The 22,064-nt window shown below is 46.5% G+C and overlaps 2 protein-coding genes and 2 long non-coding RNA genes across 5 annotated transcripts in view; 2 read left to right on the top strand and 2 right to left on the bottom strand.

Moving 5' to 3' along the window:
• The window catches only part of LOC126505353 (uncharacterized), a 3,562-nt gene extending 904 nt beyond the window's left edge, over positions 1-2,658 (bottom strand). The window contains exon 1 of the long non-coding RNA XR_007592871.1: positions 262-2,658. This is a non-coding gene — a long non-coding RNA (uncharacterized lncRNA). The remainder of the gene's footprint in view (positions 1-261) is intronic.
• Positions 1-5,867, top strand: part of Mtarc2 (mitochondrial amidoxime reducing component 2) — a 39,973-nt gene extending 34,106 nt beyond the window's left edge. The window contains exon 8 of one of the 2 annotated variants that reach the window (XM_050148206.1): positions 5,143-5,867. The gene's annotated coding sequence lies outside the window, so the exon portion shown is untranslated. Of the gene's footprint in view, positions 1-2,664; positions 2,878-5,142 lie in introns of those variants that run through there. The other variant, XM_050148207.1, reaches the window with a different exon arrangement.
• A 2,551-nt stretch (positions 5,868-8,418) lies between these two features.
• Mtarc1 (mitochondrial amidoxime reducing component 1) overlaps positions 8,419-22,064 on the top strand; it is a 20,738-nt gene continuing 7,092 nt past the window's right edge. Inside the window, exons 1-4 of the mRNA XM_050148205.1 lie at positions 8,419-8,848; positions 13,154-13,327; positions 14,846-15,008; positions 16,904-17,044. Coding sequence (XP_050004162.1) covers positions 8,565-8,848; positions 13,154-13,327; positions 14,846-15,008; positions 16,904-17,044 — 762 coding nt within the window. The 5' untranslated portion in view covers positions 8,419-8,564. The remainder of the gene's footprint in view (positions 8,849-13,153; positions 13,328-14,845; positions 15,009-16,903; positions 17,045-22,064) is intronic.
• Positions 9,248-13,147, bottom strand: LOC126505354 (uncharacterized). The gene is made up of 2 exons (XR_007592872.1): positions 9,975-13,147; positions 9,248-9,795 (listed from the first exon to the last, which is right to left on the bottom strand). It is a non-coding gene; the product is annotated as an uncharacterized lncRNA (long non-coding RNA).

The following is a 22,064-nucleotide window of genomic DNA, read 5'->3' as shown; positions in this document are numbered from 1 at the left end:
TCGCTCTCCTTCTGCTCCTGATTTGGACCTTGAGATTTCAGTCCGGTGCTCCAATGTGGGTCTCTGTCTCTGTCTCCTTTCATCGCCTGATGAAGGTTAATATTCAGGAGGATGCCTATATGTTTTTCTTTGGGTTCTCCTTCTTCTTTAGCTTCTCTAAGAACCCGAATTGTAGGCTCAATGTCCTTTATTTATGGCTAGAAACCAAATATGAGTGAGAACATCCCATGTTCCTCTTTTTGGGTCTGGCTTATGCAAAACCTATTATTAAACCTTCCCGAAGCATTGTTCTCTTCCTTCCTTCCTGCCTTCCTGCCTGCCTTCCTTCCTTCCTTCCTTCCTTCCTTCCTTCCTTCCTTCCTTCCTTCCTTCCTTCCTTCCTTCCTTCCTTCCTTCCTTCCTTCCTTCCTTTCTGACTTATTGTTTTTATCTTATGTGTTTGAGTATTTTTTTTTTTGCCTGCATGTCTGAATGTATACTGCATACATGTAGTACCTTCAGAGACCACACGAGGGCACTGCATGCCATGGAGCTGGAGTTACAGATGGTTCTGAGCTACCAGGTGGCACAGCTTTAAGGGTGGTATATATATAGATGTGTGTGTGTGTGTGTGTGTGTGTGTGTGTGTGTGTGTGTGTGTGTGTGTGTGTGTGAAAAAGGAAATAACATCTTTTGACTACTGTATGGGATGAAAACCCATAGACCATGTGGCATGACCAAAGATAGACTTGAGAGTCTCTATTAAGCCAGCCCGCGACTGCCTAGGAGAAAGACTTCTCTCGGAGCAGGCCTGCATGCATGTTTTACGAGATTTCAGAGACAAAGAACATAAATAAACCACATCCTGGTTGGCAGTTGCAGGGGGAAGCAAGCAAGAAATCTAACAGGAGCCAAGAATATGCAATGAGCTGGATCATTGTGACCCTGAGTTTGTGGAACGAGGTAGGGTGTTTTTCTACAGGACTTTTCAGGGCAGAGGGTAGAAATCAAAGATGGTTGAGATAGCGTGGAGAAAACTTAATCCTGTTACAGCCACCTGTCGTGATGGGGCGTGTAACCATACTTCTAACCGTACTGTCTTGTTTTCTGAGACAGGGTCTTCATGTAGTCCTGGCAGTCCTGGAGCTCACTCTGTAGACCAGGCTGGCCTCAACCTCAGAGATCAACCTCTGCCTCCTGAGTGCTGGGACTGAAGGCCACTATGTCTGACCCCGCGCATTCTGTAAAAATCCACGTGAGAGCTTGCGAGGTGGCCCAGTGAGAAAACGTGCTTGCTGTCAAGTCTGCTATCCTTAGTTCAGCTCCGTAGATCCCCATGGTGGAGGGGTAGAGCTGGGTCTTCCAAGCTGCCCTCTGACCTCCACATGCATGCCACATCCCCATCAATAAATGCAATATAAGACATTGAAAAATAACCAGATGTGATCGCTTATGCCTTTAATCATAGCATTTGGGAGGCAGAGATAGGCAGGTCTCTGTGAGTTTGAGGCTAGTTTGGGGTCTATATAGTGAGTTATGCTACGGCTAGTACTACATATTAAGACCATGTTTCAAAAAAAATAGTTAAAAAACAGTAAAAAAATCCTTGTGATTCAAAATTGATGTATCTTATAATTGCTCTGCCTTAGAGTTGGTGAAATATAGAAGGTACTAGAAAGGAAATGGCAGATCTGATTGACCTTGTCCTGCTGATCCAGCTCTGGGTGACTGAGCCCAATGACATCCGAACGATATTTACAGTTAGAAGTCCTCCAGTGCCTTGATGACAGACCTATGCAGTGGACAGCCATAGCATCCTTCTGTTCACTGTAGTTCCTTTAGTTCCTGTAGTTCACTGTAGTTCTTGTTCGCTCAGCTTTCCAGGAGGCCTTGAGGTTTTTTTTTTGTTGTTGTTTTTAATTTTTTTTTCTTTTTTTTAAAGATTTATTTATTATGTATATGGTGTTTTGCCTGCATATATCCCCGCATGCCAGAAGAGGGCACCAGAACTCATTACAGATGGTTTTGAGTCACCATGCGGTTGCTGGGAATTGAACTCAGGACCTCTCAAAGGGCAGTCAGTGCTCTTAACCTCTGAGCCATCTCTCCAGCCCCCAAGACCTTGACTTTTAAAGGCCCTAAGAGCCTCTCACCTCCCTGCTAGGGCCCGTGAGGAAATGACAGTAGACACTTAATAGATACGCAGTCAAGACTCATGCGGGCCAACTGACGTAGCGTTGCGGAGCTGAGAAGACACAGCTAAGAGGCCCGGTCCTCACCCAGCGTCCTGTTGTATTTTATGTGTGAAGAAGTAACTCAGTGCTCAGGCACTGGATTGTGTTCAGGGGCTCAGGGAAAGAACAGCTTTTCCAGTGGAATGATGGGGCAAAGTCTGAGAGCAGAGCTCAGCCTGACCTTGCTGAGTAAGGCCAGGAGGATCAGGGCATGGTCCAGGGCCCCGCGGGTTGGAAGCTGGAAGGCTCACATTGGAGGGACAGGCACCAAAGCTAGTTCTGTTATTTATTTACTTAAAAATTGAGGGATGGGGGCTGTGCACAGGGTTTTTTGTGTAGCCCAGGCTGGCCTCACCCCTGCCTCAGCCTCCTGAGTGCTGAGGTGACTGGAATGCGCTACCGTGTGTGGCTTACTTAAAATTTAAACACACAAGTTTGTGTTTCGTTCTAGTGGCGATGCATGTTCACCATGGCAAGATCAGGAAAGACCAGAGAATTCGAAAGATGGAAATCACCTGCTTCTACATTTGTTGCAGATAGAAGTTTTGTTTATTTCTGTAGCTGTGACACATGTATTTGTAGCCCACCTGTATGCAAATTTACTGTTGATGACTTAATAATATACTGTTGAAATGAATGATACTCCTTAAACGTTTTTACTTTACTTGCTGCTTGTATTATACCCAACTATGTTATAAACAGCAACACAGCGAATCTCTCTGTAGGCCAGAGCATTTCAAAACTAGAAGATTTTCAATAACTTAGGTTTGTAAAAGTAGAATTAGCATCGTGACAATTGTTTGTAAAGGAGTTGTTTTTCTTTTGTACTTTACATGCCGTTTCCTAGTGCTCCAACAAAATACACAGGAGAGGTTTGGTTAGCCCACTGGTTCCCAAAGCTGGCGGTCCAAGATTAGGTGGACCCTTCAGTTTGGTCTCCGGTAAGGCTCCCTTGAAGGTTTCACAGTGTGGTTGACCGTATCATGGTACAGAGAGCTCTCATGGTAAGACCGGAAGACAGAGGGCCAAACTTGCTCTTTTAAAACAAATATCTCTTTTTCTTTGTGTCTGTCTGTCTGTCTGTCCTAGCACTAGCTCTGTAGACCAGGCTGGCCTCGATCTGCCAGCCTCTGCCTCCCAAGTGCTGGGATTAAAGGTGTGCGTCACTGCTGCCTGGCAAAACAAATATCTCTTAAGGGAACTAACAGGGTCTCATAGTCACTGCTCTGTTGCTGTGAAGAGACACCATGGCCAAGGCAGCTCTTATAAAGAAAGCATTTAGTTTGGGGCTTGCTTAGAGATTCAGAGGCTTGGTTCATTACCATCATGGCAGCGAGCACGGTGGCCGCAGTTGCGGTGCTAGGAAAGCGGCTGAGAGCCACATCCTGGTCCACAGCAGAGGAAGGACCTGGTGTGGGCTTTTGAGACCTCAAAGGCCACCCCCCACTGATCCTTCCTCCAACAAGGCCACACCTTTTAACCTTGCTGACCCTTTTATTTTTTTTATTTTTTATTTTATTTTATTTTTTTTTATGTTTCAGAGACTGAAAAGTCTATTGTGAACAAGAACATTTATATACATATACATAAAATGTCAAATCATTTGAGCAAATTGTTGAGGCATTAAAATTCCATATCATTCTTTCTTATAAAAATGTTTGACATTTTAGAAAATTACACAGTAACAAATCTACAAATAAGTAACTAGAGGACTGAGAATTTAATTCTGATAAATTTATAGAACTAGCTACTTATCAGTTTGCAAAGAAAAGTCTCCCAAGATTTGGTCCAGTGTTTTTATAAAATTGTGCTTTTTTTGCTTCTTTTCTCTTCTTTTTTATTGATTTTTATTGAGCTCTACATTTTTCTCTGCTCTCCTCCCTGCCTCTCCCCTCCCCTTCAGCCCTCTCCCATGGTCCCCAAGCTCCCAATTTACTCAGGAGATCTTGTCTTTTTCTACTTCCCATGTAGAGTAGATCCATGTATGCTTGCTGACCCTTTTAAACAGAGCCTCTGCCTGCTGGGCTCAAGCATGTGAGCCTCTGGGGCCAGTTACTCAGAGCACCATACTGAGTTTCTTAGTGGGGTCTCTATTGCTGTGATAAACACCGTGATCAAAAACAACAACAACAAAAAAAAAAAAAACTGAGGGAGGAAAGGATTTATTTTGCTTGCACTTAGAAGTAACAAACAGTCCATCGCTGAAGGAAGGCAGGGCAGGAACTGAGGAAGAGGCCATGGAGGAACACCGACTTGCTCCTCATGGCTTGTTCAGCCTCTTTTCTTCCTTTTCTTTTCCTTTTTTTTTTTCCTAGATAGAGTTTATCTGTAGCAGTCCAGGCTGTCTTGGAACTCACTCTGTAGACCAGGATGTCCTCTAACGCATGTGCCACCACTGCCCAGCTCAGTCTGCTTTCTTATACAACCCAGGACCGTCAGCTCAGCAGAGGGTACTGCTCACAATGGGCTGGGCCCTCAGACATCGGCTGTCAGTCAAGACAAGGCACCAGACTTGCCCATAGGCCAGTCTATTGGCAGCAGCTTCTCAGCTGAGGTTTCCTCCTCCCAGATGACTCTAGCCTGTGTCAAACCAACACAAACTAGCTAGCCCAGCGGGCTCCACAAGATCTGTCTTAATCTCTCTCTGAGGCACAGCCTAGGTGACCTAATGAACCCTCACGAGGTCCCACCTTTTAGGAGTCATGTGAGCCTTTGTAGGGCAGTGTGGCCACAGCCAACAGCATCAGGTAAGAAAGACCCCTTCTTAGGATTCTGACGGGAATCTATTTTCTGGCTCTTTTCTCTGATGTCATCATTTACATTCCCTGTACTTTAACCTCAGGAAGCGACTGTTTTGTTCAAGTTTGCGTTACAGATGACCAACAGTCGACTGAGTAACAAAATAATAGAGATCTTATCATTTATTCAGTTTCCAGGTCCTAGGAGATACTTCTGCGAGTCCTTTACTGCCAGCCATGACCGTCTTGCTGGAAACGAACCTCCGTTTTTTTCCTCCAGAGCTTCATACAACCTGAGTTAATTCAAGAAAGTACCAGAGGGAATGGAAGGGTGTATAGATTTTAGATAATGGTGTTTTTTAAGAAGATGAAATTGTGCGTACAATTATTCTGGATGTCATTTCCACTATTGCCCTTTTCTAATGACTTGCCTCTAACACTGCTGAGGAAAGGAAGTTTAGAGTCAGCTTAAAAGCTGCCACATTCTCTTAAAGCTTTATACTTCCTGTAGATCTCTTGTCCGAGAGCAGTGGGACAATGAGCCATGTGAGCTAACATGCTTACAGACATCTGTTTGTGACCTGGCTGTTGAGCCCTGCTGAGTTTGATTTGTGACTGTCTTTGCCTTACTGTTACAGAGCGGGGTTGTGCTTAAATAGAGAAATGATTTCATAGATCCTGGGGTTATTTTCTTCATAGATTGTGCCTTTATATTTCATTCTGATTCTATTAAGACATAAAATTTATCTCTAATTGTCAATTCCTCTTAATTCCACAAGAAAATAGAATTTAAAAGAATAGACTCTTCGGAAGTTAGGAATGAGCAGGAGAAACCATGAACACATTTTTTTCAATGTTCATATCTATTTTTCATAATAAAAAAAAGAACTAGCTTGCTGTAACAAGCAAAATAACATGTGAGTTTGCCCACGTAAAATGGTGTGGTTTCTCTGTCTCTGAGACGTGTGAGCTTCTGCCTGCCTCATCTGTGACATTTACTCCTCATTTTACAGAATCGTCACACATCTTTCCTGGGTTCCAAACACAACCTCTTGCCGCTGGTGTGTACTGCATGAACATGACTGTCTAAGCCAGTGTGTTGAGGGGTCAAACGACCCTTTCACAGGGGTCACATCAGATATCCTGAATAGCAGATATTTATTTACGTTATGAATTACTTATGAAGTAGCAACAAAGTAATTTTATGGTTGGGGGGGTCACCACAACATAAGAAACTGTATTAAAGGGTCACAGCATAGAAAGGTTATAGACCCCAAGAGATATCTAATAGTTAACAGGAGACAGTTGTTACTTCCTTCTGTCTTTTCCTTTGCTGGGTTCTGGGTCTCAGTTTAACCCCTCACCTTTGGCTGTGATAGGCAAGCCCTATCTTGGGAAAATTTTGGAAATGATCCCACATCTGAGACAGGCGTTTTCTTTCTGTAGCTTTGGAGCTTGTCTTGGAAATAGCTCTGTAGACCAGGCTGGCCTAGAACTCACAGAGATCCACCAGCCTCCCAAGTGCTGGGACTAAAGGCATGCACCACCACCGCCCAGCCTGGAAATGATAAATTATTTAAAGTCATACTCAGTTTAAAGTCAGCCATTAAGTTTTAAGCCACTTTCCCTTATACATTTCCAAAGAGAAATAGGAAGGGTGATACACACACTCAGTTCCGGGTGCCTCCAAGAAGCCCTGCTGTAGAGAAGTCAGAGCCTTGCCTGGTCCCCAGTGGCACACATCATTGCTGTACCAGTTCTTCTCCGTGACAGACATCCCCAGGTGAACAACTTGGTGGAGGAAGGGGATTCATTTATCCAGTGGTTCCATCTGCTGCGCTCTTGGGCAGAGTACCTAGTGTGGGCACATGCGGCAGAGGGGGCATTCTTTACTTGATAAACATAGGGAGAAAATGAGCAGGAGCGTCCAGGTACAACCCCCCCCCCCCCAGGAGACTTCCTTCCTTCTCAGCTAGCCTGCATCTCTTAAAGCTTCTTTAGCCTCTGCCAAATAAATAGCGTCACCACCTGGGGACATGAGAGCAAGAGGGTGACTTTCATGTCCATCACAATAAACAGCCCAAAGCCAGGAAAGCAAGATGACTAGCTAACTGCACGCTGTGTCCTTGGAACTATGATCACCTCTGGGTGTTGTGGGAGTGAGGAGAGGCAGAGGGTGACTGGGCATTGGGCAAGGAAAGGTATTGGGTACATGACAAGAAAATATTGCAGGATAGACACTGAGTACCAGAGGACCCCAAAGTGAGCTGGCGGCAGAGGAAGACGTGTCCATCGTTGTCAGAAGATCACGAGTACTCCAAGTAGGAAGAAAACGCCAGTGCATGCTTGCAGGCGTTCTGCTTTTCCCACGCTTCACAGAACGGCCTCTCAGAGCATCTTTACGGGGCCTCCAACTCTGCCATACGTTGCCTGGCCTCAGTTACCCTCCACAAGATCCTCAATCTTGTATATTTCATGAACATGAGTTCTGGGGACTGTCTGTCCCATTAGCAGGACCGCTCTGGTCAAGGTGTGACCCCGCCCATCACAGCCTGTGCAGGGTGTCAGCCGCAGTCTCCTGGAAGGCAGTCTGAGGTCCTCAGAACCCTGTGAAATCTCTTCCTGTGAGACAGGCTCCCCTCTGGCTGGCTTGTTCCTTCTCTCAGTCTGAGATTTAGGGTAGGGTGGGGGAGGGGGAACTTCCAGTTTCTTGGGGTTCACTGTTTCAGTAGTCTGATGGCCAGAGTTAGGGCAAAAGCTCTTTAGAGAAACCTTCATTCCTGCTTGCCACTGGCAGCTACCCACACCCCCTCCCCCTGCCCTTTGCCCCTTGGCTGTAAACATCCCTTTGCTTTAATACAAAGTCCAGTCCCTCTGCCCTATTGTAGAGAAATAGTTTTCTCCCTGTTAGAATAATCATGAATAAAAACGACATTTTAGCAACTTGAGACATCAAACAGGAACCGGAGGTACCTTGTTGGCCTTGGCTTTGTAGTTTAAGATATGCTGGCATTTGGGGTGACAACTGACAAGAGTCTGCCTTGGGGGACCTGCAGGGAAAGAACCTGGAGCCTTGTCTAAGGACTACTCCTGGTCTCAGGCTCTGCAGAGAGCTCTGAGGCGTCAGGCATGGAGAAACGAACGTGGCTCAGCCCTGTAGAGCCTCAGGGCCTGGTAAGATCTTTCCACCTTCAGATCCCAGCTGGCTGGAAGCTCCTTGGCCATTGCCAAACTGCTCTCCGGCAGCTGCCCAGCAGCCTGATTTCTGATTTCAAAATCACACCATGTTTCCGCAAACGATGTATGCTTTAGGTCAAATAAACAACCCTACAAACACAAAGAAGCTGTTCTACATTGATTGTAGGGGAGGGTCAGGGTGAGTGAATGAGAGAGGGAGGGAAAAAGGACAGGAGGAGGTGAAAACCACCACAGCTGAGCCACCCCCTCCCCGCCCAGGCTGCGTGAAGATGCTCAACTTGGATTGGCGGGAAAGGGTCAGGAGCTACAGGGCCACTGGCGACAGCGCTTAGCTTAGCGCAGCCGGCGCCTGAGCGCTTAGCTTAGCGCAGCCGGCGCCTGAGGTGAATCAGCGCCCGCCCCGTCTGCCCTCGCCATGGGTGCCTCTGGCTCCTGGGCTCTGGCCCTCCAAGGCTTCTCCGCATCCCGGGTCCCCCGGCAGCTGCGGTCCACCTGGCTCAGCGTCGCCGCGCTGGGACTGGTCGCGGTGGCGCTGGGGACCGTGGCCTGGCTTCGCGTGCGTCCCCGGCGCCGGCGGCTACAGCAGGTGGGGACCGTGTCACAGCTCTGGATCTACCCGATCAAGTCCTGCAAGGGGGTGTCGGTGAGCGAGGCGGAGTGCACCGACATGGGGCTGCGTTGTGGTCACCTGCGTGACAGGTACGTGAGCCTTGCGCCCCCCTGACCTAGGCTGTGTGGGTGCGCGAGGGCGTGGGTCTCCTCATTCCTTACCAGATAAGAGATCAGGAACTGGGGAAGGGGCGCCGGGAAACGGAAGAAAGTGACCCTGACCCTCCACCAGCCACTCGGGGGACCTGGAACTCTCAAGTCTCCAGGTTTCTCACTTCCAGTAGAAAATAACTGTGTTCCCAATAAGACATGCCCTCCGCCGGCTAATCCGCAAGAAGAAACTTCAAACTCCCTCACGGAGCCCTTGGTCACTTTCCTTTTAGTGGTATTCTTCAACTCTAGAGAAACTAAGACAATTGATGCCAGAGTGCAGAGGGCTTGTAGGCGCCGCTCGTCGTTATTGTAACAGTTGAACACTTTCTTGCAGTAAAAAAAAAAAAAAAAAAAAAAAAAAAAATCGGCAAGTGTTATTTTCCCCAGACTCTCATTAGGTTAGAAAGTCTCTGCGTGCGGGGCTGAACCTGAGATTTGTGCTGTCTTTAGTTACTGGGATTTTGTAAACAGCGACTAAAAGCCCGTGAGGACTCCCAGACTTCGGGAAGGGCACCTCTGCTCTCTTTGGATCTGATTTCCCTCCCACCAGCTCTGGGCACACAGACTGACAGGTGTTGTAACCTCTGGCTCAGCTCTGGAAAGCTAACACCAGCGGTGAGCCTCCCACCTGGCTGGTCCAGTGCGCACGCTGATAGACTGACTCAGCGAAAAGAAATAGAGATTTATTTATTTATTTATTTATTTATTTATTTATTTATTTATTTATTTATTTATGTCTCAAAACCCTCCTTGTCCCATGGCTGATTTGGGGGCGGCCTTTACAAAAGGTCGCTGAGTGACTGAGGACTGACTGGTAAGCTCCTCCTCCTGGCGTGGACCTTGTCTCGTGTGCCCCTCATCACCTTGTGCTTTTTGCAGTCCTCCTAGTCTTGAGAAAACAGATCATTAGAGAAGGAGGTGGGTGGCTGCTCCAAGGCCTTCCTTCTAGTTGGTTGCCCGGCTCCCTGCCCACCCCGCCCCCCACTTGAAAATCCACCAACCACCCCCTCCTTTCACCCATACACTGCGGTTCACTAGAAAGTTGAAAACTGATCTGCCGCACCTCTGCTTCAGGCAGCCAAGAGTCCTAACTAGTCCCTGATTCCTAGAGTGGGGTCTCCCAGACAGCCGCTTTCTGTCTTTGGATAGTTTCTGTCGGAGGCAAAGGGCACTGACATTATGTTACCTCATCGATTCAGAAAACATGTTTTGAACTTGTACCACAGCTGTGGTGGCAAACTCCTTTACTTTTGTCACAAGCTCCCAGGGAACTGAAGCAAAAAATAAACAACAACAACAAAAAATCCAGCCAACCAACCAACCAAACAAACAAAAGTCATCAACTGATCCACTGGGGAACTGTGACAAGTGCCAGGAAACAGAGAGGAAGGTCCTGGAGGGTAGGGGGACATTCAGGGAGAATTTAGCAAAGGACAGTAACAACTTGTAAGTGAAAAACTAGAAAATGACTACACACTATCCAGGCAAGTAAGTTTCCCAACATTCTAAAGAGCTGGGCGTAAATCCCAGGCTTAAAGACTGGCACCCGCTGATGCTTTACCAGAAGGATTGGAAAACAGGGGCTTGAGTATAAGAAATGTGTTTTGCAGTTTTGAACCTTGACTGTGCACAGCAGCAAGTAAGAAGTGGAAATGACCCAGATGTCCGTCGAAGGATGAGATGATTAAGTAAAATGTGGTTTATGCGGATGGTAGAATATGCCCCAACCTTGGAAAGGAGTGAGGGTCTAGCGCACGCTATAGCACGGATGAACAATGAGACAGGGTGCTAATTTAAATGAGCAGGGCAGAGGGACTAGCTGTGTATGGTTTCAGTTCGAATTGCTGGACTCCAAATTCATAGACAGAAAGTAGAGTGGAGGCTCTGGGGCGGCAGGAGGCAGGTGTGCTGAGTTATTGTCTAACGGGTGTAGAGTTTGGAAAGATGAAAGGTTCGGGAACTAGCGGGGAAGGTTGCACAACACTGCGTGTACTTACCGTCGTGATGCCACACTTCATGTGGCTTCTCACACTTGTGGGCTGGGTCTGTCCTGGGTTCTTGGCCAAATCCAGGGCCCACATAGACTCTCCAGAGAAGCTGGTGATGCTATTTAAAAGCAAAGCAACAACAGTATAGCTTCTAGAGGAATATGCTATCAAGAATGACAGAAGCCAACAGGGCGTGGTGGCACACACCTTTAATCCCAGCACTCAGGAGGTGTGTGTGTCTGTGAGTTCAAGGTCAGCCTGGTCAACAGAGCAAGATGCAGGACAGCCAAGACTACACAAAAAATCTCTGTCGTCTTGGGGTTTCTGTTGCTGTGAAGTGACTCCATGACCACCACAACTCTTTGTTTAAAGATTTGTTTATTATGTATACAGAGTTTTGCCTGCATATATGCCTGCATGCCAGAAGAGGGTGCCAGATCTCATTATAGATAGCTGTGGGCCACCGTGTGGTTCTTCCAGGACTTCTGGAAGAGCAGTCAATGTTCTTTACCTCTGAACCACCACTCCGGTCCCCACGGCAACTCTTATAAAGCAACTCTTATGAAGGAAAATGTTTAATTGTGGAAGCTTACGGTTCAGAGGTCTAGTCCCTTACTGTCATGGCAGGAAGCATGGCAGCTGGGAGTCTGATGGCGTGCAGACAGACATGGTGCTGGAGAGCGAGCTGAGAGTGCTTACATCTTGATTCACAGAGAACAGGAAGTGGTCTGAGATACTGGGCATGGCTTGAACATATGTGAGACCTCAAAGTCTGCCTCCAGTGTGTCACACTTCCTTCAAGAAGGCCACACCTCCTAGTAATGCCACTCCCTTTGGGGGCCATTTTCTTTTAAACCACCACACCTGTCTTAAAAACCAAAACAAAAACCAACCAACCAACTAAAAAGCCACCTGAGTAAGAGTTCTCAAGTTCCCTGATTTTTGTTCCAGGCTGGGGATGAATAAAAAGAGGACTTGGTTACTAAGGAGCACAGTGAGGGTGGCTCTCTACCTTCACTGAAGATATATATTCCCTTTTCCTACGGCACACATCCCTCCTCATAGTGCACGTCATTTCAACCATATGAATTATATGTAATCAATTATTCGTAGGAATAAAATGGTGTCCTGGTTAGTTTTTTTGTCAAAACTCGACACAAGTTAGAGATATCTGGGAAAGGGAACTTCAATTGAGAACACACCTTCATCAGACTGGCCTATGGACAAGTCTGTGGGGCATTTTCTTGATTAATGATGAATGTGGAACGGCCCAGCCCCCACTGCAGGCAGTGCCACCCCTGGCCTGGTGGTCCTGGATTGTTTAAGAAGGCAAGTAGCACAAACTACGGGGAGCCAACCAGGAAGCCGCTCTGCTTCAGTTTCTGCTCCGGGTCTTCACTCCCCTGGAAGCAGAAAGGGGATGCACTTGCTTTTCTGTCGTTTTCCTAGGAAGTCAGCATCTCCAAGCCTGGGGAATAGTGGGCTAGAAAAGTGTGGTAAAGATGGACACTAGGTCTTTTTAGCAAATTGCAGGATTCACAGTACCCAGTTTTTAAACATTTGGTTGGCCGGTCTGGAGAGACGGCTCAGCAGTTAAGAGTGCTTGCTGTTCTTGCAGGTGGCAGGGTTTTGTTGCCAGCATTTGTACTGAGGCTGGCAGCTGCTGGTAACTCAAGTTCCAGGGTATTGTATGCCCTCTTCTGGCCTTTGCAGGCACTGCATGCGTGTGGTGCACACACCTAAATGCCCATAAACATCAAACACATACAATTTAAAAATTAAAAAAGCAGTGCATGGAATTGGCATGACCGGTTGTTTAGCTGCATTCTACGGCTGCAAACTCCTTGAGGAACAGCCTCCTCTTTCTGTTCCTGAGAGTTCAGTTTCTGGTGAGTCTCTGGCTTTCTGTGAAGTAGATTCTTAACATCTTCTTAGGGCATGTTTAATGAACGTGGTCAAGTCCTGACAATTGGGGTAAAGTATACTTAACATCTTTGCCTCAGAGTGTTCCATCTGTTATATATTAATTGTTGAGTGGTTATCTGCCCTTTTAAAATGAACAGACATTGTCAGTCAGTCCTTGTTTGCAGCCAAGGCAATGCTAAGGACAGAGAGACAGGCAGGCAGGTGAGCAGGCACATATGCACACACACGTACACCCCTGGCTTCTTACCAGGAGAAATAGGAGGGGGGTAAACTATGACTCTGCTAATGGCTCAGGCTGCCTGTGCTGGTTTTGTTTGGACAATGTCAGGTTTTGGCTTGTGATCAATGAAGACGGCAACATGGTCACTGCCCGGCAGGAACCTCGCTTGGTCTTGGTTTCCCTGACCTGTGACAATGACACCTTGACTATCAGTGCAGCCTACACAAAGGACCTGCTGCTGCCCATCACACCCCCCGCCACAAACCCGCTCCTCCAGTGCAGGTGAGTAGAACGGGCCTCTGGCCTGTGGGAGCAAATCTGCATGCAATCTCTCTTTACTTCAGCTTTTAATTGTTTAAATTCACAGTTAGCTTACAAAACAATAGATGGGATTCATGATGACAACTTTACACACACAAATTGTACGTCGCTCATATTAGCCCCATATTCTCTTGTCCTGTACCCCTCAATTGGTTCTTTATTCTCCTCAAATAATTGTCTCAATATTTCATACCATATTTGTATATACAGGGTTGGGGATGCAGCTCAGTGGTAGGGTATTGGTCCACCACTCACAAAGCCCTAGACTTACTCTCAATATTACCCAGTGTAGGCATGGGGGTACACACCTGTAACCCAGCACTGGAGAGGTGGGGGCAGGAAGATCTGAAGTTCAGGGTCATTCTTGGCTATATGGCTCATTCAAGGCCAGCCTGGGCTCTATGAAACCCTATAGATAGATGATGGATAGATAGATGATAGATAGATAATAGATAGGTAGATAATAGTTAAGTAAATCTATATAACAGAAATGTGTCATTTTTTTGCCCCCTTGCTTTCCTTTAGACCTCTTTCTCCCATGCATGGCCCCTCTTCACTTTCATGTCCTATATACACATGAATGAACATATATATTTGTGTTTAAATCCAGATTGTGCCTATGCTCTTGCACTTTTGAGGAAGTTAGAACAATGGAGGGGCCAGCCTGGTCTACAGAGTGAGTTCCAGGACAGCTAGGGCTACACAGAGAAATCCTGTTTCAAAAACAAAACATTTAAAACAACAAAAAACATGAACATCCAAGGAAGCCCATAGTCTATCCATCCTGGTCAGACCTGCTGGCATCAGCCTGTAATCAGAGACTGAGGCCGGAGGATCATAAGTTCAACAGTAGCCTGGGCAACTCAATGGGACCTTGTCTGAAAAAAATGAAGAAAAGGTAAAAAGCAGAATGGAGATGTGGTTCAGGGGTAGAGTGCTGGCTTAGCATGCACAAGGTCCTGGGTTCAAACTCTACCACTGCAATAAACACCTGCCCTCTCTCTTCCCACCACAGTGGGCTGGGTCTCCCCTCAATCGACAGTCAAGACAATCTCCTACAAGCCAACTTGAATTGGGCAGTTCCTCAATCATGACCGATTCTAGGCTTGGTTCTTAAGGGTTGGGGTTGGGTCTTCATGCTTGTACCAACTGAGCCATCCCCTCAGCCTGTTCATGTTCCTCTGAAAACTCAGTACACTTCAAACCTATTACCTCTCTGCATCCTCCAAACACACCTTTCAGGCAGGGGACACAGCTATGCTTCAGTTGCTTTTGCAAATGGGAAGAGCAAGGATTGAAACAGCACTTTCTATTCCATTTCATGTCTACAGTGGCCCTGAGGCAGGGCTGAGCTAAAGGCAGGCCTTCGGGTTATGAAGGGATGTTGGCCATGTCATGGTTGAATCTTTGCAGTTTCTCTGATCCATCCGGGCATACAGGATTACAGTACTCACAGCCTCTGAATTGTCCCCACTGCAGAGTGCATGGTCTGGAGGTGCAGGGCAGGGATTGCGGAGAGGAAGCCGCTCAGTGGATCACCAGCTTCCTGAAGACACAGCCCTGTCGCCTGGTGCACTTCGAGCCCCACATGAACCCCAGACGTTCTCAGCTGCTGAAGGCTCGGTTCCGGTCCAAGGACCATGTGAGAGGCTTGGTGTGGTCTGAGGGTGTAGGAAAGTTGTGTGGGTTTTGCCACGTGTGCACATCCCTGGTATGCTAAATGCTGTGGTTTCCACGGCAATCTCCAGGCTCCAGAGACGCCAAGCAATAGGCAGAAAGAAAGCACTTGCCAAGCTCAAAACCTGGGCTCTGACCGCCATCATGAGTCAGGCTTCTAGATAGAGGACCAAAGGTATGCAGAATTATTAAGTCCTGCCCATCACCACTATCTAGGTGCCAGTCTCTCCTGAAAGTTGTCGGAAATGCATGAAATCTCTTCTTGAGAGACAAGATCCCTCCCCTGGATGACATCATGGCCCCAGCTGTTTTCTTCTCCCCTTACCTAAGATTCCTGGGAATATTCCAGGTTCTTAGACTCCATTGTATCTACAGTCTCAGCCAAAGGGAGAGCCACAAGTGTCTCTTGGGAATACACTCATTCCTGACAGGATGGGTACAGGAGTGGGGTTCCTTTTGTCTTGATTTTGGGGAGTGTCCACTCCCCTGGAGTATCCACTTTCCTACTTGTGTAAGTATTCTGGTGCCAATAGATATACAACACAATTTATTCTAGAGTGGTATCATTTTTGATCAATTCTGTAATGGCATGGTCCAACGTTTTTAGCTTCCTTACAACTGTGTGTCAGATTACAAGTTCAGGCCAGCGTATGTGTGTGGAGCAAGTGTGTAGAGCAGGTGTGTGGGACAGGTGTGTGGGACAGGTGTAGGGAGCGGGTGTGTAGGACAGGCGTGGGGAGCAGGTGTGTGGAACAAGTATGGGGAGTAGGTGTGGGGAGTAGGTGTGTGGGACAGGTGTAGGGAGCAGGTGTGTGGGACAGGTGTAGGGAGCGGGTGTGTAGGACAGGCGTGGGGAGCAGGTGTGTGGAACAAGTATGGTGAGTAGGTGTGGGGAGTAGGTGTGTGGGACAGGTGTGGGGAACGGGTGTGTGGGACGGGTTGTAGAGCAGGCATGTGAAACAGATGTATGGAGCAGGTGTGGGAAGCAGGCATGAGGAGCATGTGTGGGGAGCCCCAGACTTCACATGGTCAGGGTAAGGCATAAGGCTGCAGGAATTCCTCATGGTCAGTAGAACCAGACAACTTTAGTGTTAAAAAAATGAGGGCCAATATTCATACTTGATATTAATTTTAAGGTTGCATAAAGATAGGCACCTATAAAATTAGGGGACTTCTCAAATGTAGCGAAGCCATCAAACTTGACTACCTTATTAAACACTAAGGAAATGGATGTTTAGGAAGGTGAGACGGCATCTTTAAGGGATGTCTAGTGACTCTGAGGTCATTTTCTGTTCATAAACTAAAAGAAGAATTTATAGGTATGGGTGTTATGCCTGAATGTATGTCTATGTACCACAAATGTGCAGTACCTATGAAGGTGGGAAGATGGCATCAGAGCCCCTGGAACTGGAGTTACACATTGTTGTGAGTTACCATGTGGGGGCTAAGAATTTAACTCTGGTCCTCTGCAAGAGCAGCCAGTGCTCTTAATAGCTGAGCCTTCTCTCGAGTTCCTTTATGTCATGCAGTTCTGCAAGGCCAGTTAAGGCGTTGAGTTGCTGTGACATTTCTATGTAAGGAACTAGAAAAATAGCTATAAAGACATATGTATGTATATGTGCACACATTCATATGTGTTCATATGTACACACGCGTGTGTGTATGTGTACATGTGTGTGCATGCATGTTCGTATATGTGTTCATGTGTGTTTATGAGTGTGTATGTATGTCTGTGTATGTGTGTGTGCATGCGTGTGTGTGTTTGTTGAGGCAGTGCTGAATTTTCAGGGACTAGATCATGATGTCCCCTCTGAGGCATATGTGCTCCACACTTTATCCCAATCTCTGTTTCTTTGTCAGGTGGCTTACTCAGATGTAAGCCCCTACCTGGTCCTGTCTGAGGCATCCTTGGAAGATCTCAACTCCAGGTTGGAGAAGAAAGTGAAAACTATTAACTTCAGGCCCAACATTGTCGTTTCAGGATGTGATGTTTTCGCAGAGGTAACATTTGGCCTGCGTAGCCTCTTTCTTTTTATTTTGTGGAAGGTGTAATAGTTATTTCCAGGAGGCAGATCACTGTCATCCAAGCACGAAGGGTGGAGGCAGAGGGTTTGGAAGTTCAGAACCAGCCTCAGCTACATAATGAATTCAAGGTCAGCCTGAGCCACACAAGACCACATCTCAACAACAACTAAAGCATGACAGTTACTAACGCTGATTTAGACTCTTGCAAGACGTGAGTTGCTTACTGCCTCTGAGCTGCACAATGGTTCTACTTTTAGGTTTGTTGAGCCCCCACCTAAAATGTGAAGGCTTGTGCATTGAAGACACACGCAGGCGAGGCAGAGCTGTTTCTCTGTGAGATCTGAGGCTTGCAGGGAGAATCCTGAGTCGGGGGATTGACTGTTGAGATAATTTACTCAAAATGGATCACATGGTCTGTGTCACTCATGGAACAAACAAGGTGGTCGTGTGTCTTACTGCCCATCCCAACCACCTGGTTTCTGACTAGGTGCTGCCTCCCCTGAGGAAGACCAGCATCCTTAGCATGACTGCTAGGTAGGGATTAGGGTGTTTATCAGCTTGCTGGTGTTCCCAAACACTTTCAGGCCCCCCTTCCTTGGGCCCTCAGGCATCCCACATTGTGCCTCAGCACGGAGAATAATGACACTGGTTCTAGTGTCCCGGGACGTCCTGGAAGCTGACCGTCTTAGGATTGCCTTTGGATGTTGTCTCGGACTCAGGCTGATCTGTCTTGAAGTCCGATGCTGGTCATGACAGAACCAGACGTGAGAATTATGAAGACGGTGGCAGTAGTGGTGGTTTGAAAGAAATGTCCCCTATAGTCCCAGGCATTTGAACAGTTGATCCCTATATAGAGGCACTATTTGGGGAGGTTTAGAAGGTGGGACCTTTTGCTTGTACACGTGGTTCAAGCTATGAGCCCTCAGCTCTCTGTTCCCCACTGACGTGACATTGCCCTGTCTGCACAGACTCTAGCTTCAGGAACCATAAGCCCAAATACACTCTTCCTTCTCTAAATTGCCTTGGTCATAGTGTTTTGTCACAGCAATAGAAAAGTAGCTAATATAATAACGAATATGCAACAACTCAGAAACACATAATAAATCTGACGTGTTTCTCGCAGTGCTTGCCCATATTGTATCACGTGACTTCGCTGCAGCCTTGGGTGTGAATACATGACATGCACTTGGCATTGTGTGTCCTATTATGCCGCACAACAAGTCAAAGACCTTGGCTCAGGTTTGAGACTTTCATTTGTCATGAATTGTGGCAGATTTTTACTGTGCATACGAAGTTTCTGTTCTTTTAGGAACAGAATGGTTTTATTAAAGAAAACAAAGGCCACATTTTTCTACCTTCACTCCTCAGCACATATCCAATTAGAATATCTTTGGATTATAATTTGTCAGACAAACACATTCATCTCGTTAGCATTCATCTCATTAGCATACAAAGTCACTTTAGTTTCTTTTTTTATAAAGGTAAGTACGTTGAAGAATTATTTTAAAATAGTTTTTATTGATATATTATTATTATAGATAAATGTTTAATTTGTGTACCTATTTTGTATGCCTGTATGTTTGGGGATCACATAAAAATTTCTCAGGTAAAAAGTGGTTGTGAATGGGAAAACATTTAAGAAACCCTGAAGTGGAGGCTTGGTGACGGAGGCAGCTGTGGGTACCCAGTGGAGATGTTGGTCCTCAAATAGGAGTTTACCTCTGGTCATATCTATTGCATATGTATAGTTTGGGAGAGGCAGTGGAGACAAGAAAGAGACTCTTACCTCTTCTAGTTTCCTTGGATTCCAGGGAAAGACTTAGACCTAGTGATTGTGTGATTGATGATTGAGTTCTAACCCCTTATATTGGGGAACTAATTCTGTCTCTCAGCTTTTCTGTGGAAGGTGGACAAGGAATGCTGAGAAAAGAGCAATCTAGGAAAGCCATCCCCACAAATCCATCCCTATATTTTTAAATTGCATTTATTAATTTATTCACTTATTTATTGTATGTGTACACATGCCACAGTGCATGTGTGGAGGTCAGAAGACAACTTATGGAAGTTGGCTCTCTCTTTCAGCCATGCGGATCCCAGGGATTGAACTAAAGCCTTTAGACTTGGTGACAAGTGTCTTTCCAGTGAGCCATCTTGCTAGTTCACTTCTGGTGTTTTATTTAAAATGTTCCTTGTGTCGTCTCAGATCTAAGCGTGTGCATTTCTATGAAGATGGCAGAGTGTCTGTGCATGAGTGAGCTGTACGCATCCTTATGCAGTGACTCTGCAGTGTCTGTGCATGAGTGAGCTGCACGCATCCTTATACAGTGACTCTGCAGTGTCTGTGCATGAGTGAGCTGCATGCATCCTTATACAGTGACTCTGCAGTGTCTGTGCATGAGTGAGCTGCACGCATCCTTATGCAGTGACTCTTCAGTGTCTGTGCATGAGTGAGCTGCACGCATTCTTATACAGTGACTCTGCAGTGTCTGTGCATGAGTGAGCTGCACGCATTCTTATACAGTGACTCTGCAGTGGCTGTGTTTGTGTTCCTTTATGAACATGCATCCAGGCTTGTGTCAATCAACGTGACAAAGGGTCTTGTCTCTCCCCCTCTCTTTCTTGTTTCCTATCTCAATGATCTGCCCAAACTCCTGCAGTGTGATCTAATCTGTCACTTACCACCTGTCTATTGAGGTACAGTATAGCCCTGGGCTTCCTCTGTGTTTTGTTGATAAGAGATGTGTGCTCCTAGACTGCCCTCAGACTCTTCTCCCACCCAGAGTCCTTTTCACTTTCCAAAGTCTGCCTGGGACACAGCTCTCTTTCACAGAGCTCAGCTCTGAATTCGCTCTGGTTCCTCCCTCTGACCTGCTCTTCCCCTCTGCTAGGCTCAGACACATGCATTGCCCTGTGACTCTCAGTTCTTGGCCAGCTGGTAGGACAGACATTGATACATTGTCATATCTAGTTGCTACATCATGTCTGGACCACAAAATGTTCTCTCTTGGACCATAGAGAGGCAAGGGACAAGCTTCCAGGGGCCCTGTGGGAGCTCTTACACTTTTCAGTGTGATTGCCTTGCTCAACAGCCTCCAGTAGCTCGCCACCTCTCAAAACGTCCGTGCTAAGCCTGTGAGCTGGCTCAGCTCCTAAAGGCACTTACCGAACAAACGTGACACCCCAGGTTTGATCCCAGGACTTGTGTAAAGGTGGAACGCATACCCCCTCCCACTCGCTCACACACATGCAATAATAATAAAGGAATAAGATTTACAGTTATCCACATATGTAATTAATAGCAAAGGGGTCTTACTTCATCTCCGGCACTCAAGTTCTTCTGCCTCACAGCAAAGCTGACTTTCTTGTTTCCAATCAACGCTCTACAAATGGAAAACTGGACCTGCAGAGATATATGACCAAACCCAGGCCATACTCCTCTCTGTCCAGGCCTTGCTGGCTCTCAGCCCATCTTATTTTGAGTTATTACCTCTAGCCAGTTTGTCCTGATGGAAGACTTCCTTGGTGTCCTCAGGGTCAGCATCTTCTCAGGCCTGGTGTGAGGTTAGTAGTAATAGAGTTCTCTTCCTTCCCTTTGCTAAACAGGTGCTTTCCAGATGGTGAACATTGTTTACCTTAATTTTCCTTTTTTATACTTTTTTTTTTTTTGAGAGAAGTGTCTCATTATGTAACCCTGGCTGGCCAGGAACTCACTATGTAGACCAGGCTGGCCTCAAACTCAGAGTGATCCACCTGAGTGCTGGGATCAAAAGGGTGAATCCCCACACTGGGCAATCTTTTCTAAATAAAAAGATTTCGTCTTAATTGTGTGTATGTGGGGGTGTGGGGTTGGATTTGCATGTAAATGTGGGTGCTCCTGGGGGCCAGAAGAGGGCGTCAGATCCCCTAGAACTGGCATTAGAGGGGGTTGGAGCTTCCTGATGTGGTGCTGGGAACTGAACACTGGCCCTCTGCTAGAGCAATTCTGGAGCATTAACCGTTCCAGCTCCTGCCTTAGTTTTCTATGTCTTACTGTCCTCCTAGCTTTTGTTCTGTCTAGGAGAAGCTTGGGGGATAATTCTCTAAGTCATAACTAATGAATTCCCGAACCTGGGTCCTCAGTTCACTCTTTTAAAACCTCAGTGAAGCCGGGCGGTGGTGGCGCACGCCTTTAATCCCAGCACTTGGGAGGCAGAGGCAGGCAGATCTCTGAGAGTTCGAGACCAGCCTGGTCTACAAGAGCTAGTTCCAGGACAGGCTCCAAAACCACAGAGAAACCCTGTCTCGAAAAACCAAAAAAAAAAAAAAAAAAAAAACCCTCAGTGACCCCTGTATAGGCACCCATGCAGGCAGAACACTGTATATATAATAAATATATATTAAAAAACAATAAAATTATTAAATATATATATCGGAGACAAATAAAATCCATGCTGTACCCACATGGAGAACAGTATGCACTTACCAAGATTAAAGCAGAAACTTATGGACACTCTGCCTCCAGGTGCCAACACCAGGACATTTCATTGCAGATGCTCACTTCCAGCCCCCACCCACCCAGCTTCCTTCTTTGTGGGTGAAGATCTGACCTCCTTCCACGTCCTTTGGTCTTTGCAGTGGTGACTTGAAGGACCTCAGATGCACTAAGTCAATCCCGCCTTCCTTTTGACTTCCTCCCTGGCTGGGGTCCCCTTACCCTTCTGCCCATGTGGCTAGTCTACAGACTTTTCTAAAGCCAACTTTGCCTGGTGTCTGCCTCCAAATCCCTAGGATCTGCACTTCAACCAACAAGGAGCATGCACACCGTGTCAGAGGTTTTTCTTAAGTTTTCTGGAACCGTATTATGCTTTTATTTAGAATGTGATGGGTTTCGCCATGACATTTTTTTAAAAAATAATGCATTTTATTTTTATTTTTTTCCATTTTTTTTATTTTATTGAGAATAAGAAAAAAAAGTTTCCGCCTCCTCCCAGCCTCCCATTTCCCTCCCCCTTCCCCC

This window comes from Alexandromys fortis, unplaced genomic scaffold, assembly GCF_014885135.2.
Source record: "Alexandromys fortis isolate MF-2015 unplaced genomic scaffold, M_Fortis_MF-2015_v1.1 scaffold_62, whole genome shotgun sequence".
Taxonomy (NCBI): Eukaryota; Metazoa; Chordata; class Mammalia; order Rodentia; family Cricetidae; genus Alexandromys; species Alexandromys fortis.
The sequence above is the reverse complement of the archived record's forward strand: the minus strand, read 5'-3'. Positions and strand labels throughout refer to the sequence as shown.